The sequence below is a fragment of the Betta splendens genome, chromosome 10 (genome assembly GCF_900634795.4).
Source record: "Betta splendens chromosome 10, fBetSpl5.4, whole genome shotgun sequence".
Taxonomy (NCBI): domain Eukaryota; kingdom Metazoa; phylum Chordata; class Actinopteri; order Anabantiformes; family Osphronemidae; genus Betta; species Betta splendens.
The window spans coordinates 9,919,593-9,935,624 of record NC_040890.2 but is presented as its reverse complement, the minus strand read 5'-3'; the positions used below and the strand labels follow the sequence as shown (position 1 = coordinate 9,935,624).

Sequence of the window (16,032 nt, the reverse complement as noted above, 5' to 3'; positions counted from 1 at the left end):
AGCCCCATGGTTGGTCTGTTTACAACGCGCAGCGCCCCCTGCGGGTCGCGCCGCGTCACTGCACGCTGCAAACGAGTTTAGAGCAGCTCTCAGAAGTTTGAGTATTTAAAATGAAACACACGGTAATCACCGCTTTTTTGTAATTAAATTATGGATATACACAAAGACCTACCATAAACAAAGAAACACCGTATGAATGTCAATCCTGACAACATTTACAAAAATTATGCTTATCATAATGTCAGCATTTGTCTCAGAATAGTCTCAGGCGCGATCGTCGACAATCATGGACTGATGCGTAACTCAGCAGTGGTTTATTTGTATTAGCTGTGCAATGCAAGCTACAGTGCATGCTTCGCATAAAGAATTGGTCGCACTTCTGAAAAGTCTTTTAAAATTATGTCTAATTAGTTGTTGTTCATGCTCATCAAATAGACAATAACAAATATGTTTACTAGAGTTACTACTGCAACTGTCTACACAGTGTATTGCCCCTAGAAAGATACCAACAGGCTGCATTTTCTCCTATTGACCTGTGACCCATCGTTAACCAATTAATGCTGAAAGTATTGTAAAAAAAATTAACACTCAAACTTAGTTAACATTTGATTAATCTAATATCTGTCTCGAATTAAAAAAGGAAATACACTAAAATCATGATAATAATATGTGCATGGGGATAAGGAAAAATATATAATATGCGCACCATACTCAGAAGATTCATCGTGCACATTGTTGAAATTTATCCTCATTCTATATGTTTATTACCGTGCAAAGAAAGCCACTCTTCTTCAGGATGTCAAAAAGTATTTTGGCACAGCCCATATTAAACATTAGTTATTCTTAAGCTTGCAGAACCCGCAGCTGTCAATTTAATGTTACAGCCCATGCCGAATTTCTTACTTCACTCTCAGCTGGGGCTCATATTGTCTTACATTATTCATGCTGAAGTTGCATGAAATTCAAGCCCTTCCAAAAGATAGAATCTAACCTGGGAGTAGCGCACGAACAGGAAATAAAAGGCAGGAGGCAGGGAAATGGGCTATAATAGCAGCGTGAGTGATATGAATAAGAAACAGTGTTTATAGCACATATGGGGAGAGAGTCATCCCTAAGCAACGGCTACTCAAAGTCACTTGTCACCCACATAAGAAGGAAGTTGATGAATCAATCTGAGCTCTGTAGAATAATTTAGATCATGAACCCTATTTCAAGGCTAAAATTACATATTATACAAAATATGACATTATTGTGTTTAACCCAAGAGCGAAACCTCACATTGCAGGAAAAGAGAGCAGTGGTATGCTCATTGTAGCTCCAAATCCCCTCTGTTTGAATCCCACTCAGTCCCCCGTGGCTGCTTAGCAACCCCTCTCCGGCACAATATACTCTGAATTAACAGGGTAAAGCGTGACCGCTGCCTCCTCAAAACCGCAAGTCAAGGGTGCTCTCCCGTCTCCAACGCCTTCGCTCAGCGTCGCGGCAATAAAAGCATTGGATTTATTACAACCGGCCTTCAAAAACACAAACAAGCCTGAAAGCAAACAAAGGCTACAAAACAGTCTGAAGCCCAGATTAGCGGTGCCAGTGATGTGGGCCGTGGCTACGTGGGACCTGAAAGTTCATCTTCAAAACAAACAGGCCGTGAGTAAATAGGAGCCCCTCACGATTCAGGTGAGCGTGAGCCTTTAAATGCATGTTGTCCGTCCCCTCCTCTGCCACACACATGCGCTCACACATTAACCTATGAACAATGACTGCTTGTGACCTACATGTGGCAGCATAGATGGTGTGCGTGTGTGTGTGCGTGCGTGCGTGTGTGTGTGTGTGTGTGTGATGGCACTGTCAAGCGTTAAATTCAGCCTAGCATCTCACTCCTGCAAACGGGATTTTCCACCCTTGGCTTTGTGGAGTGTTCTGATGGCTCTATGACAAATTCACTGAACAGACCCTGAGCAATAATATACAAGTCCCACTGCTTCTCCTCCTCTTCCTCCTTCTCCTATAATCCAGAATAAAGTGCTCGTAATAAGGATTTCACTCTGTATATAACCTGCAGTTTGTGTCAAAATGAAAAGCACATCAAGTTAATCGAACACATTACTTTGTAGTCATTTCCAGACTGGAAGGAGGAAAGATCACGCAACTGTGAAAGAAGTGGACTAAGATCTCTCCATGGTGCTGAAATAAGAAATAACTCGGTCAAATCAATGGGATCATTGAAGGGATACATTTGCATTCCCAGTCACAGTGGGACTATCTCGTTTATTCCAGCTTCCGTTCGAGCCTTTATGGACGTTTAGATAGTCCTGTCCTGTAGATCACCAGCTCTGGTCGCGAGCTGCCACTGCCGGTGCGTCTTAGAGCAAGACGCGGCATGGGACCTAACCTCTCACCCGCCTTTTGGGGATAAGCGCGTGAGCAAAGAGCGTTAAATGTAAATGTGAAAGCTTCTGTGAAGACTTAGAAGGAGGGATTAAAATCCGCAACGCTTGGATGTTAAAACTACATTGGACCTGAATCCCCTCTGCCAGCTGCACGTCGCCCGTGGCGAGATCGGAATTTCACGAAAAATGGCACAGATGCACCCACATCAGCCCGCCGTGTGTCGATCGTCTGCAAATGCAATTTTCCTTTAAGATGATGTAAGACGCTACTTCTTTCGGGACGATTTTCCCTCTCTCTCTCTCTCTCTCTCTCTCGCACAGCTTGGAGCGAAATGATCTCAGACCTTCTGCTGGACCAAGCGTTTCCGCACTCAGCAGTTTGGAGAGATGAGAGCGCGCAGGAGTCGCGCTCCTCCTCTCGCAGCCTCAGCATCCCAGCGCTCGGCGGCACAATGACGGGATGCGGGCGCGTGCCTAAATGGATCTTGGACTTGTGCGTTTGAAGTAGAATCCGGACACAGGAGGAGGACGTTTCCACGGAAAACCTGCGCGTAATACGTGTTTTGTGGGGCGTTTTGTTGAACGTGCGGGTGAAGTGAGGACTATATGTCTTTAAAGTCACAGTAGCCTGACGTCCCATCGCAGTGGATGTGTGTAACACGATGCCGGACAATCGATTGCGTTCAAAAAGGATGCAACCTGGACTCGCATATTTACGCACTGGGTTAAAGCACACGCTGTAGGCGCACCGTGGGACCGCTCGCCCTGACGCTGGATGGACTGCAGCTCGAGTCGAGATCGCGCGTTCGGTCTGAGTGCGTCCACGCCATGCAGCTGCGCCCGACGCGCTGAACTTCCTGGACGTCTTCGCGCCGTGACTGAGATTTCTCGACAGACCCGCGGGGAAAAATGAGCGAGAACTGCAAAACGCTACCTGCGAAAGAGCAGGGCTCCGTGCAGAACCCCCCGTCGGATGTTATTGAGCTGAATGTGGGCGGACAGGTGTATTACACTCGTTATGGCACTTTGACGAGCTTTCCGAGTTCTTTACTTGGGAAACTGTTTTCCAACAAGAAGGGGTCTTCGAACGACTTGTCCCGGGACTTCAGGGGCCGCTATTTCATTGACAGAGATGGCTTTTTGTTTCGCTATGTATTGGATTACCTCAGAGACAAGCAGGTTGTCCTCCCCGACCACTTTCCCGAGAGGGGAAGGTTAAAACGAGAGGCGGAATACTTCCAACTGCCAGAACTGGCCAAACTTTTAGCATCGGAAGAATCCAAACTGCTCCCGGACGACGTGTACTGCAGTGACATAGATGATGCGTCGCAGGGCAGCGAGCAGAGGTTTTACCCCCCGTACTCCCTGGACCGCAGGTACGGCTACATCACGGTCGCTTTCAAAAGCGTGTGCGCCGCGGGGGGCAGAGAAAGCCAAAGCGACGCCAAAGCCAAAAAATCACCGAGGATCTTCATCAGCAGCAGGATTGGTTTGGCGAAGGAGGTGTTTGGAGACGCCCTGAACGAGAACAGGGACACGGAGCGACCGCCGGACCGTTACACTTGCAGGTTCTACCTCAAGTTCAGGCACCTGGAGCGGGCTTTTGACATGCTGTCAGAGAGCGGCTTCCACATCGTGGCCTGCAATTCGTCCCTAACCGCGTCCTCCATCGGTCATTACGCAGATGACCGAGTCTGGTCCAATTACGCACAGTACATCTTCTACCGTGAGTGAAGCTTTATAATTACTACACCTGAGACGCAATGCGAGTTAAACCCAACGGCTTTGACTTTCAGGTGTCCCGCACACAACTGCTGAGTTAAACAGGAACAACGCCCAGTGGACACTTCCGAGCGCGAGTGCCACACCCTCCCCCATCTAATCACGTCCGCTACAGGGACGGGATGCTTCTGGATCAAATATGTTTTCCATATTAAGTAATGTAAAATTATTATTGATAACCGGGTGGAATCCATTTTTACATTTCTGCGTAACGGCCTGGATGTAAAGGTGTCACGCAGAGACCGCTGCGTGTTTGCGCACGCCACCAGGAGGCACGGTCGGGTTAGCGCCTGAACCTTTGCGTCGCATGTGGCGCCTTTAAACTCCCGTGTTGGTTCTGGGGTAAGACGCAAACCTGCCCACGGGCCTCAATGGAGTTGAGTCACAACGATGCTACACTTCAAGTACCCATGCGTCACGCGCAAACACGAGTTTGCCGCTCAGATTATGTCAGCCGGTGGGTTATGAATAATATAGCACCAGTGGGCAGCATCATTTCACGTGGATTCTGCTGCATTCCCCCGAAGGCTTGAAATTAGAGTCTGTTAATCCGGAAATGCCTTAATTAGCTTCAGAAAAAGATGGCGCATATGGGCAATTACAAAGCACTTTGATACTGATACTAAATAGCTCCCTTTGGAAAAGCTGAGCGGAACCCAGTCGGTGGGTCAAGGTTGGAGGTGCAGGAGGTTGGGCGGAGGAAGACGTGACATATGGTTTGCTAATGAGTCGTCAATAGTGTCGTTAATACAGGCTAATTATAATGGAGAGCTCTGCCTTGGCCCACATTAACAACCGACCAGGTAAGATTTTCCTGAGTCATTCAACTTTTCAACGCAGCATATGGCGTAGTTGTTTATCCCCTTCTCCATTAACAGACACAGCCCCAGGACAAAGACGAGGGACAGACAAGAGACTGCAATAAGTACAGCATGGATGGATAAAAGATGCAGGACAGGAGCAGATGGAGGATAAGGGAGTAAAAGTTGCATGAGTCCCGGCCATGGGGAGGAAGAAATGAGGCAGGAGGAGAAAAAAGAGCAGGAGCAATGAGCAAAAATAGATGAAAGTATCAGGAAGGAAAGTTCACAGGGTCTGATGAAGCAGGGGTGAAAACATTAGGGCCGGTGAGGCACGGAAGGCAAGGGAGGTTTCATTAAAGGGGCGCAGACGAGGTGGGGCTGAGAGGAAGCGTACGTAGTCCCATCCATATGGAATATTAGGCAGAGACAGAGGCCTGGTCGGGATGATGGATGGACACATCAAAGGCAGACAGGCGTGAGAGCCCTCTGCTTTACAGCAGCACAGCGGCCCGCATCCACTCTCACAACTAATACTGTAACCTGATTCTGGATGTGGAGCAGTGGCTGGCCCAGGGCAGGTAGTCCTCCACCAAGAATGCATGTAGACAAGTGGACCTTAGGGGAGGCATGAAACAGATGTGCTTTATTGCTGTTTGTTGTTTTCAGAGGAACATTTTATTGCTCTTCAACCCCCCCCCCCCCCCCCCCTCTCTTTTTTTTCTTACCCGTCTCCTGTCCGCTCGCATCTGCCGTGAGTCAGGGCCACTGGATTTGTGGGCGCTGAGTGTAAAAGAGCGAGTGGGTGAAGTAAACAGACGGAGAGACGTTCTCCCAGTCTGTCGGTTCCTCCGGCGGCGTCCGTGTTGCAGAATGTGTCAGTTTTCCCACAGGCTCCACTGGCTCAGTGTTAGTGTGGATTTCATTCCACGGTGGAGACTGATCCTTTTGCTGTCGTCTGTTAGTATTAGTCAATGCACTCACTCTCTCATTAAGTTAAGATACTGTCAGGCATCTGACCAGTTCTGACCAGTATGGACCGAAACAAAGAGTGTGAAAAGCACAACTAACTAATTATTCTTCATCTTGGGCTTCATGGAGCTCATCCTCTCAGGTTGTACGTCAGAAGAAATGCAGCTCATTGAGTGTAATGGGATCATTTGTTTTTTTTTTATGATTGGCAGTGACAACGTAATGGGTGTAGTGATAACATCCCAGTTGGCATTTGGGGATGGTCTCCTCATTGCCTATTATCTCTGGGGAAAGATGAGAGTGCTGGCTAATTAAAAAGCAATCTGTGATCCCAAAATATTTCCTTCTCTCCACTCAGACGCTGGAGATTCAATTTAGATACATGAACGCTGACCTATTTTAAGGGCAAGTTAAATATGGTGTATCTTATAGGGAAGGGATTCTTTCTATCAGCCAATGCACCATTGTTCCCATCAACATGTTAAATAACATACAGTAATAACCTCCTGTGACATGAGTGTCTCCACATCACGCTGTCAGAGCAAATTATTATTGAACATTAGGTTTAATAACATCAGCCACAGTTTCATTTTATCGAGAGAGAGTTTATTGTCACGCTCGTACAGTAAAGATGAAGAATGGTTCCGCTCGGATGCTGCGCTCCGCTAATGTACCTGCGCAGTCTTCAATTGGGTGGTGAATGAGGTGATGCGCGGCCGTAATGGCTCCCGAACAATGGCGGCAGCGAGGCAGCGGGGAGAGTAATCAGTGGCTTGTGTTTAATGGAGGCAGAGGCTGGGCCGCTCCCAGAGAGGCGGGTTGGGGTCCGGCTGGAAGAGATGGATGGCGCTCCCACGAATAACTCACCTAGATCTCAGAGAGCAACGGGGCAGAAAAATGGCCAGACATACAGTAAGGTGTGTGTGTGTGTGTGTGTGTGTGTGTGTGTGTGTGTGTGTGTGTGCGCATTGTTTCCTCACTATAGTTGCAGAACTTTGTGCACCACCAGCCACACAGCTGTTGGTTGGAGCTGTCAGTCATGCTGACCTTGCGGGGGGAGAGGGGGGGGGGGGGTCCTTAAGAATAGAAATCGTATCAGCGCTCGTCATACTTTGAGTATCACCTGTTCGACGCGACGGGGGGAGCAGACTTGTCGCTCCACCAGCCTCCCGAGGCGTCTTTTAGGTGATGACAGGAGCTCTGCAAACACTCAGGACAGCTCATCTTGCTTCCTCTGTGGAGGGGGTGGGGGTGGGGGGTGGTGGTGCTGGGTCAGGGCGCGGGCCTGCAGGGAGAGGCTGATATAGACGTTTCAATCTGTCTCCGCCGCTCGTTCGCCCCGCTGTCAGGGAGACGCTCAGCAGGCAGCCGCTCTGTGCCTCTGGAGGGGGACAGCGCTGACTTGCCATTAACAATCAGCCGGTGGAGGCGTCGCTCCCCTCGTGGGAAGCGGATAATTTGGGCCGGGCCGGCCTGTAAGACACTGTAAGAGGCGGTGTCCTTGAATTAGGTCACTTAAGGCTTGTTGGTTCTTCCTTCTCGCCGGCTCCTTGTTATCATGGGTGTTGGAGCAGCGCTGGAGTGATTAATACTGGCAGATACTAACAACGGAGCTTAACTCCCTCAGTGGCTGCATTAATGCATAAAACAGCCGCATCCGATCGTATCGATACCTTCACCACCTGCTTGTCTTTGCTCAGGAACCATATTTACAGGCTCACAGGACGCCTGTGTGTCTGGAGAGAAGACGGGACAGTAATGAAAGTGAATGCAGCGCATGTTTATTTCATAAACTTAGAAGTCAAGTTGTTTTTCTGAGTCAGATGGTCTTGGATGTAAAAAGCTGCTCGGCGTTCGGGCCTTATTTTCATTCTTTTCGACCGAGGGCACCGTTCGCATCGCTGCTTAGATTTACATTTAAAAGGCAGACAGCTTTGGGTCACTCCGGTCTGAATGTGAAATAAATTGCATTATGGCCTCCTGGTCATATTTAATAATAACTGGAAAATTGCTGAGTGATGTGTCTTTCTTGTTCCCCTCCATTTATTTATTTTCTTGGCTCTCGACTCTTAGCTTATTACAGTCATCGGACATTACATCAGCGCGGCGCGGGGCCGGCCTGCTGTTAAAGGGATGATCGTCAGACCCCCTTAATGAGTCATTTTGGGAGCGCGGAGAAAACAAACACACGAATGTCTGGCAAGAAACCCAGTGACATTTGAAGCTGCGTTTGTCAGAGCCCGCTGCCTTCAGCCCCCTGCGTGTCCTACTTTCCTGCCATTTAAAACCCTCTGCAACGCGTCATTCCGGGCCGAGACCAAACTCAAACACCGCTAACGCGTTGGGAGTTGGACGAGGCCGCGTGGCCGCCCTGTGGGACGCCCCTGTGCGTCCTTAAACAGAACCCCCCCCCCCATGTGTGTTGTTTATGGGGATCGGCCCTCGTCTGGTCTGAGGCCGGCCCTTCGCTGTGGTTGTAATACGATCGCTCATACAGGCTGTATGGAGAAAAACAGCACAATCAATGGCTTCCCTGAAAAGATACTAAGTGTATTATACACACACACACACAAACACACACTTGTTTAAATGACACAGCTTCTGGTTTGTCTGTTTTTGACTGTAAGAGCTGCGAGACTTGAAGCTAATTATCGCATGGCATACAATTAACTTCAGGGGCTTCAATACAGTTGATTCTCCTGCATGGGTCAAACATTCTATGATACTATTATTGGGTGTTGGCCCGCTTCCTAAACGGGTTGCCCCTCCGGACCATGGCATCCATCGATTTAGAAACAATGCTGAGCCTCGCCCCTCATGATCCTCCTCCTGCATCCATTTGCCTGGTGCTACTGGACTGAGCTGGATTCATTTTCTGCGTGTGTGTGTGTGTGTGTGTGTGGAGGGGGGGGGGGGGGGATACTGATTGGCCTCTTTACTCATGGATTAGCCATTAAAAAGCTGTTAGCGACTCTCTCACTATCAGCCCAATGCAATCATCGCGCCAGAGATAAGGTCATTATTACAGTGTGTGCAGAGAGTTTAAAATGCCCCTTGAACTCTGTTCGGTACAAATTGGTGCATGCAGTGGAAGTAGGTAATGGACGAATTACTGCTTCCTCTGAAATATCAATGATATGGAGTCTGTATCATCATACTGGGAAAGGCCATTAAGACGGTTTTAGAGACTGGGTATAACTTCATCTCTCTGAGGCTTGTTTATACTTCGGCGGCGCATATTTCTACCTGTTAACGTACAGTATCCACAACAAGGAGAACAAAGAGACCACAGTTCAGGGCTATATTTGAAAATGAGGGATGGCTACAGTGTTTACTGTCTTTACTTGAACACTTCACAAGCCAGCGGGCAGTACAATACAGTATTTCTAGCTCATAATTAGCAGTGTAGGAGGATGTGAGATGAGATAAGAGATAAGAAGTAGGAGGAAAACTACTAAAATATTCTGCTTGTACCAGATTTACCTCGTATCCCAACTCTCTGACAGGAGGTCAGGACACCACTACTCACTGACCTGCTTTTGTTAGCGCCCAAGACAGATGATTTCCGACTTCCGTCCTTCTTTGCCTAGAGAGCACGCGTCCGCGCCAATTTGACTGAATGGTCTGAAAATCGGTAAATAACGCGGCAGCTTCCCTGCAACCGGGTTACGTCTCTAATAAGCGCCCGCCGAGGCGAAGCAGATTGCTCTGGCTCTGAGACGAGCTTCGCCTTGGGAAGTGGAAAAGGTCCTTAAGAAACTCAGGGGTCCTGCTTATCAGAGGAAGCAATACGCACGGCCCACCAGCTCTTTTGAGATTCACTAATTAAATGTCAAAACTAATAACTTACACGTGTAGTTCGCCACACGCGCGCTCGACTAATGTTTGCCTGCATTCATTTTTGAGGCTGTTCAGGTATTTGTCAGCATTTGCTGGATGAGTATAGTTCCTTTTGCTGCTTGTGGCCTAAACGACTGAGTGGTGTGCTTTGTGTGTCTGCCTGTGCGTAGGTGGCCCCTCCAGGTGGTCTTCCTCGCACTGCGACTGCTGCTGCAAGAGCCACAAAAGCGAGCGGGAGGGCGAGAGCGGCACCTCCTTCAACGACCTCTCCACCTCCTGCTCCGAGACCCAGTCGGAGGCCAGCTCCCCTCAGGGCACCGTGATCTGCGGCCCCGTGAGGAGGCAGGCCAACATCCAGACGCTGGACCGCCCCATGCCCAAGGCGCCGGCCCACGTGCTGCAGCAGGCGGAGATGCGCCGGAAGACCGACATGCTCCGCGTCAGGACCTTCGGGGTGCGGGAGCGCGAGGCCGCCAAGAGGAAAGGGAACAAGGAGAAGATGACCCCGGAGCAGGAGCTGGAGAAATGCATCCAGGACTTCCGGCGCATTAGGATCCCCGATCACTTTCCGGAGAGGAAGTACATGTGGCAATCAGAGCTCCTGAGCAAGTACCGTCTCTAAGCGCGAGAGGGGGGGGCGGACGGTGCTGGGGGACTATTCAGCTACACAGGCGACAGACTGCACCCTCTGGGGCACATACTGTACCAGGATAAAGGGTCTGTGGCCACCCTCCCGCCAGCATGAGCCGCGGAGCACACACAGTATGAGGCCGCCGGCCGTCGCTTTGTAACGTACAGTGTCTGCACGGTGTTGTGTGTGATTATGCACATGTGTAAATCAGGTTCCTCCAGTTGGGGCTTCAATCACTAACGCTGCTCTCACCGTGGAGGGCCGGGGGCAGGCGTGCTAACGCTAACGCTAACGGCATCACTAGACGAAGCAACAAAGCAAACCTCAGGGGCAACATCACCTCGACTCATCAACCTATCACATAATGTACGTGCGATTGCCCACAATAGCCGTTTTTTATTGGATGTACCCAGATGGTGCTGTGAGTTAGCAATGGATTACTATGCTCCACTGATAACACATATATAATAGTAAGCTTTGATAACAGCACTGCATGTCATCTCACCCTTAGCGTTATTATGCAATATCCAACCAACCTTCGAGTGTTTTGTGGAGTGGGAAACCACGGCGGGTTGTGACTGAGCACTGCCTGTGTGTGTTCGCCATTGTGAAACCTGTGTCCGATGTCGTCACGTGTTGGATAGATGCTGTTGTGTAGATAGAGTGTAATGCCAATGGATATCGATCTAATCCTTGATTGTAAGTGTGCAAAAAAAAAAAAGCTAATAAATGGATTAGAATCGGACAGAGTGACCGTGGACCTTCTTGTGACGTGACCCCGGCACTGTTTTCCCCCTTTTTTCCCTGAGTTTTCATTTTGCAGCTTCTGGAAACTCCCCCGGACCCGAACGCATCGCGGCCCCCCTCACAAATCGCTGCCCCGATCAGGAACCAACAATCTCGCCCTCTCGAGAGGATCTCGAATAGGCGCGAAGGGGAAACCGTAGCCGCGCGCGGCGGGCACTATTTTTAGCCAACAGATTTCTGCAGCGTTGCCACGTTGGATCTGTGACCAGCGCGGGCGAGCGAGAGAGCGAGCGAGGGAGCGAGCGAGCGAGCTTTGGGGACTGTTTTGCCGCAACCCCCCAAAAAACTGTGCGTGTGATGATAGATGAAGAAGCGTCTCTCTCCTGGGACGGCGAGTGTCCTCTAACACAAGTTCAAAGGGAAAAAAGAGCTTTGTTAGGGCTTAGCGGTACATTTTGCTCTGGCTGCAGAAATACATATGACAATAGGCAGATTACAGCCATCAGATGTATACTGCTACAATCCCGCTATGTCTGTCAGGCAATACATGAAACTGGAACCTATAATCCTGGTCAAGAGGACGTTAGCCTTCACCCATATGGTACAAAAGGCCCTATTTAGCTCAAAGGCTAGATGAGAGCAACAAAGGGTGTTTTATTCCTTAAACCCAGCAGAGAATAAAACAGCAAAAACTTGGAGCGTGGCTGGGTCTTCTTCCCACCTCGCTCTGCATTCTAATACGCTGATGCAAAATCAATGGATGTGTTTTTGCATATGAGGCGCGCTCGGCGCCGGGGCCCACCCTGACCCGGCCCCGGACGCGTGCTTTGTTTCTTTCTTTTTTTTGCTCCTGCCTTATCCCACAGATGCACCTGAGCACAGCTGTTGTCTCTCCACTTCCCCTTACGGATCAATAGCCTCGGATCCCGGCCCGGCCTTGGCTGAGGGTCGATAACAACATCCTCCTCTAGGATGCAAAGCAACATTAAATCCTCAATCAGAAAACATCTCCGTCGCCGTTATCTGCTCTCAATTATCCAGCGGGGGCTGCCTGCAGGCCCAGCGGTTCCTACAACAGCCTCCCTCAGCTTGAGACAGCTCTGACAGCATGATAACAGCCTTTGTATTAGAAAATTACTCCAGAGCCTGTGTGGAGTGAAGAGTGGAAGAATTGCCCCGCTTATCAGATATTAGGCGCCCAGACAAGGCTGTTATTCACACAAGGAATAATAGAGGCGTGATGTAAAACTAAGCAAACAGGATTTGATTCCTTACTATGAATATAAGGATTAGGCTCTGGATTATGTCCCGTTTGGAAGACACTGTAATTTGCTTTCACCAACGTTCTAAATCCCAGCCAACGCAACATATAAGATGGAACTGTCACGGCAGGCGCAGGGTAATTTCTGCCAAGCCTGACATCTGGAATAGCGAGATGAAATATGCAATTTATCTCTTTCTTCTGAAAGAGACTCCTAGCGGGAGAAGTCTTGCCTGCAGCACATCTCCATAATTATCACATGTTTTCTGCTTGCTCATCTAATTTTAGATGACTGACGTCTCCGTTTTCTAAACACTGCATCTGACTGACTGAGCGAGTGAAGATCTCCCTTCTGAGGCTCGCGTCTCTGTCGTCGGGATGTTTGTTCATCATGAGCGACGCGATGAAAGCTGCGGCGTACTGTCGTCTCATGCAAAAAGCCATATGATAATTATGTGCAAAGGCGCTGGGCATCATCATACGGCCTCTCAAAGTGTTTGCACAAAAGAGTCTGATCAGTGAAAAACATTTCTATTCCTGTGCATCAAGTCAGGGCCCGGTTTTCTCGTAAATGTTGCTACTTAGCAGAGAAGAAATATGTATTTCAGACTTTTTATCAACGTTAAAAAAGGGCTGATTTTCCCTTTTCAAGCCTCATTGTCCCTTAAGCTGTGATTATATTCAACACAGTGTTCGCTCTGTCATGAGGAACCTGCTGGGACATTGTTAGAGAAATGGGAACCAATTTACAGTCTCAGCGTACATCTGAGGTCTTACACTGGCCTGATTCCGCTCTGCTCAGTGGAAATACCAGTGGAACATATTAAATATGCATACAGGGAAGGAACTGATGGGGCAAATTATAGCAGCATTATGTATGTAGCGTTATGGAGAATACATGTTTGGCTTTTAAACCCTTAAAACGTCAGCACTAACAGACTTTTAGACACTTCACTCCTGTACTTTGAATAAAAGACTCAAAGTTCATCCAAATTCCATATTTTCTGACTTTATACTGATGTCGGAGCACGTGAGTAGTTTTATTAGCCCTGTTTTTAACATGTGTCTCGCTAATCCGTCCTCCAAATAAACAAAGGTGCAGAGATTTTTTTTTTTTTGGTCACGTTGCTTGAAGAACTGGAAAATTAGAGTTAAATATGCAGCAGCAACATCTTTCCCCCCAAAACAGTGTCCTAGTTACAGTGGAAAATAAACAGTCTGCTGATGCAAAATGAGAGCGTTTCATCGCGGCGGATTCCATCTGAAGACAGGTCCGTGGATCACTCAGGATGATGACCTCCGCAGGCAGATGCGGTTTGTGCTGCGGTCGTCTCCCCTGAACACCTGCGTGCTCCATGAACACATGTAAGTAAAGCAGCGCATGAGATTATTTACAGGTGCAAACGCAAGCGGGGCAGATGCACAGTGTTTAAAATGGCTCCATCCTGTTCATGTACGTAAACCTGTGTGTTCTGATGCTGCTGCTGTGAGGAGATGGTGATTAAACATTATCATTATTTTAGCGGCTGCTGTTTGTGTCGCGTTGTTCTGACACACACACACACACACACACACACACACACACACACACACACACACACTGACAGGCGTCAGTCAATAATGCTGACCTCAGCAGGCGCGGCTGCTTTGGCACCTCCACGGTGCGGCGGCTCCTCCCTCGGCGCTGAGGTGCGACGGTGGAGGCGATGGTGGAGGAGGTGGAGGCGACGTGCAGGGGTCCACCTCCTCAGACGACCTGACAGCCACTGTCAGCGTTACACTTCGCATTAATCAATCACTGTACATTCTGCGCATTCCTGGGTGTTCGTCCAGTCCCCTCCGGGATCCATCCGGGCGTCACGGTTGGATAAAATTATCCTGAGTGACAGCGGGAAGAGGAGCGAGCGAATAAAGGCAGAAAATAGAAAAGCCGCTCCACTGATTTGTTATGAGGTCAGTTAAGTGAACTTGAGTCTCCTCTGGATTTGTAAAGGTGCGCTTAATGTTTTTTTTTTTTTTAAATGTCGCCTCTTGGCAGCTGTAAGGAGCCTGATTTACAACTAAAGTGTCTTCCTCTTGTCATTTTCCCCCTCATTACCTTATCCCCTTTTCAAGGACCGCTCTGGAAAATATACAGGCTCAATTAAGCTGTTCTGACCGCAGATCCCACGGCTCATAAATCACCTCCAAGGGCTACTGATCAACGCCGCTGCACCACAGTGTATAGAAGCCCACGGTGGCGAGTGCTGCTGAGCAGGACAGGGTCTAAAATAAATCAAAGGAAGATTACAGAGTTTACTGCAGGGGTAAAATACACCGGGAAGCTGCAGCATCAATCTGGACTATAATCAGTGATTGTCTGTGGGCCGTGACGTCGGACAGTGAGTACAGCAGCACAGGTAAACTGTTATGATGTCACGGGAGACTGAACAAGGACCTACTCACCTTCCCACACGGAGTCACACTCCTCAGTCGCACTGGCGTCAGCCAACGTCGCTCTATTAAACAACCAGTGGGGGAACGTGGTGTTAATTCCACCGACCTCCAACCTCCAGCTGCAGTTACTTTATAAAACACCCTCAAACAGCTCCAGAGCACTTGCTTTTGGAACCTGCTTTTGGAGATAAAGACGGCGTTGGCTGCTAATTTCCTGCCGGTTAACAAGGGAACCTGCTCTGGATGAGTTACGGTGATTTTAGCGTAATGAGCTCAGTCTTAAGTCTGAGCGTTTGACTCCTCGACTGGAGCCGAGGCCCAGGTTTATTCAAAACAGACTCCTCGTGCGTGTTTTCTGCTCCCGTCTGCTTCGACCGGGAGGTCGCGCACGCGCGCAGTGAAGAAGATTTGCCTCTTTGTCTGTAATCCAATCTATTTCCAGTGGTAATCTGCTGTTTTTAAAGGAATGGAGGCGCTGCGGCGCAACAGAAGCTGCACGTTACTGCAGAAACTCTCACTACCTCGTCGCCACGTTCCCGGCGAGGAACCACGGGACGCGGTCCTCTCCAGCTACGACGCGGCGCTTTGACCCGTCCGGACGCCAACGGACACGAAGCCAGGCCCCGATCCACGCGGGCGCCCATTAATCCCCGTCCAGATTAAAATGTTGCACACAGATGGTGGGCATGTTTCATCCACAGCAGCTGACCTGCTGCCGCGGCTCCGTTATCAGCAGAGCACCGCACATACCCGCACAGATTACTTAAAAGCATATTAAGCCTGGAAATGTAAAATCCTGGAAAAACATTCTGCACCAATACTTTAATGGCACGTTGACTTAAGCGTTTGCTTTTGCCGCTCTGAGCGTGATAACGGCAACGTTTCGTTTTTTCATCATAAATAGCAACAAGTGCAGAAGATCCAGCGGTGCGGATGCCCTGCGAGACTTTCCAGCATCCTGCCCACAGTATATGGCCCCTGCTTCATCTGCTCCGCTCCATTTCACAGAGGCTTGTGAGGTGTTGACGCTAACGCAGTCCAACAACGTGAGGCCAGAAAATGGTCGCTGGTGTGAAAGCAAACAGCGCCGACGCCGTCCCTCTCTGGCAGCGGAGAAACCCCGCGCTCTCATTAATCTCTATTGGCCCGTGTCACCGCTCCGATTACTCCCATCCC

The 16,032-nt window shown here is 49.2% G+C and overlaps 1 protein-coding gene across 1 annotated transcript; it reads left to right on the top strand.

Moving 5' to 3' along the window:
• Positions 1-2,220: 2,220 nt before the first annotated feature.
• Positions 2,221-11,157, top strand: LOC114864129 (BTB/POZ domain-containing protein KCTD16-like). The gene is made up of 2 exons (XM_029164789.3): positions 2,221-4,113; positions 9,952-11,157. Exons 1-2 carry the CDS (start codon positions 3,297-3,299, stop codon positions 10,401-10,403), a joined length of 1,269 nt encoding a protein of 422 aa, XP_029020622.1. The 5' UTR covers positions 2,221-3,296; the 3' UTR covers positions 10,404-11,157.
• Positions 11,158-16,032: the final 4,875 nt, after the last annotated feature.

Coding starts and splice junctions, on each gene's coding strand:
- LOC114864129 (XM_029164789.3), top strand. CDS start 3,297: ATGAGCGAGAACTGCAAAACGCTACCTGCGAAAGAGCAGGGCTCCGTG. Junction 4,114..9,951: donor CGCACAGTACATCTTCTACC/GTGAGTGAAGCT, acceptor GCCTGTGCGTAG/GTGGCCCCTCCAGGTGGTCT.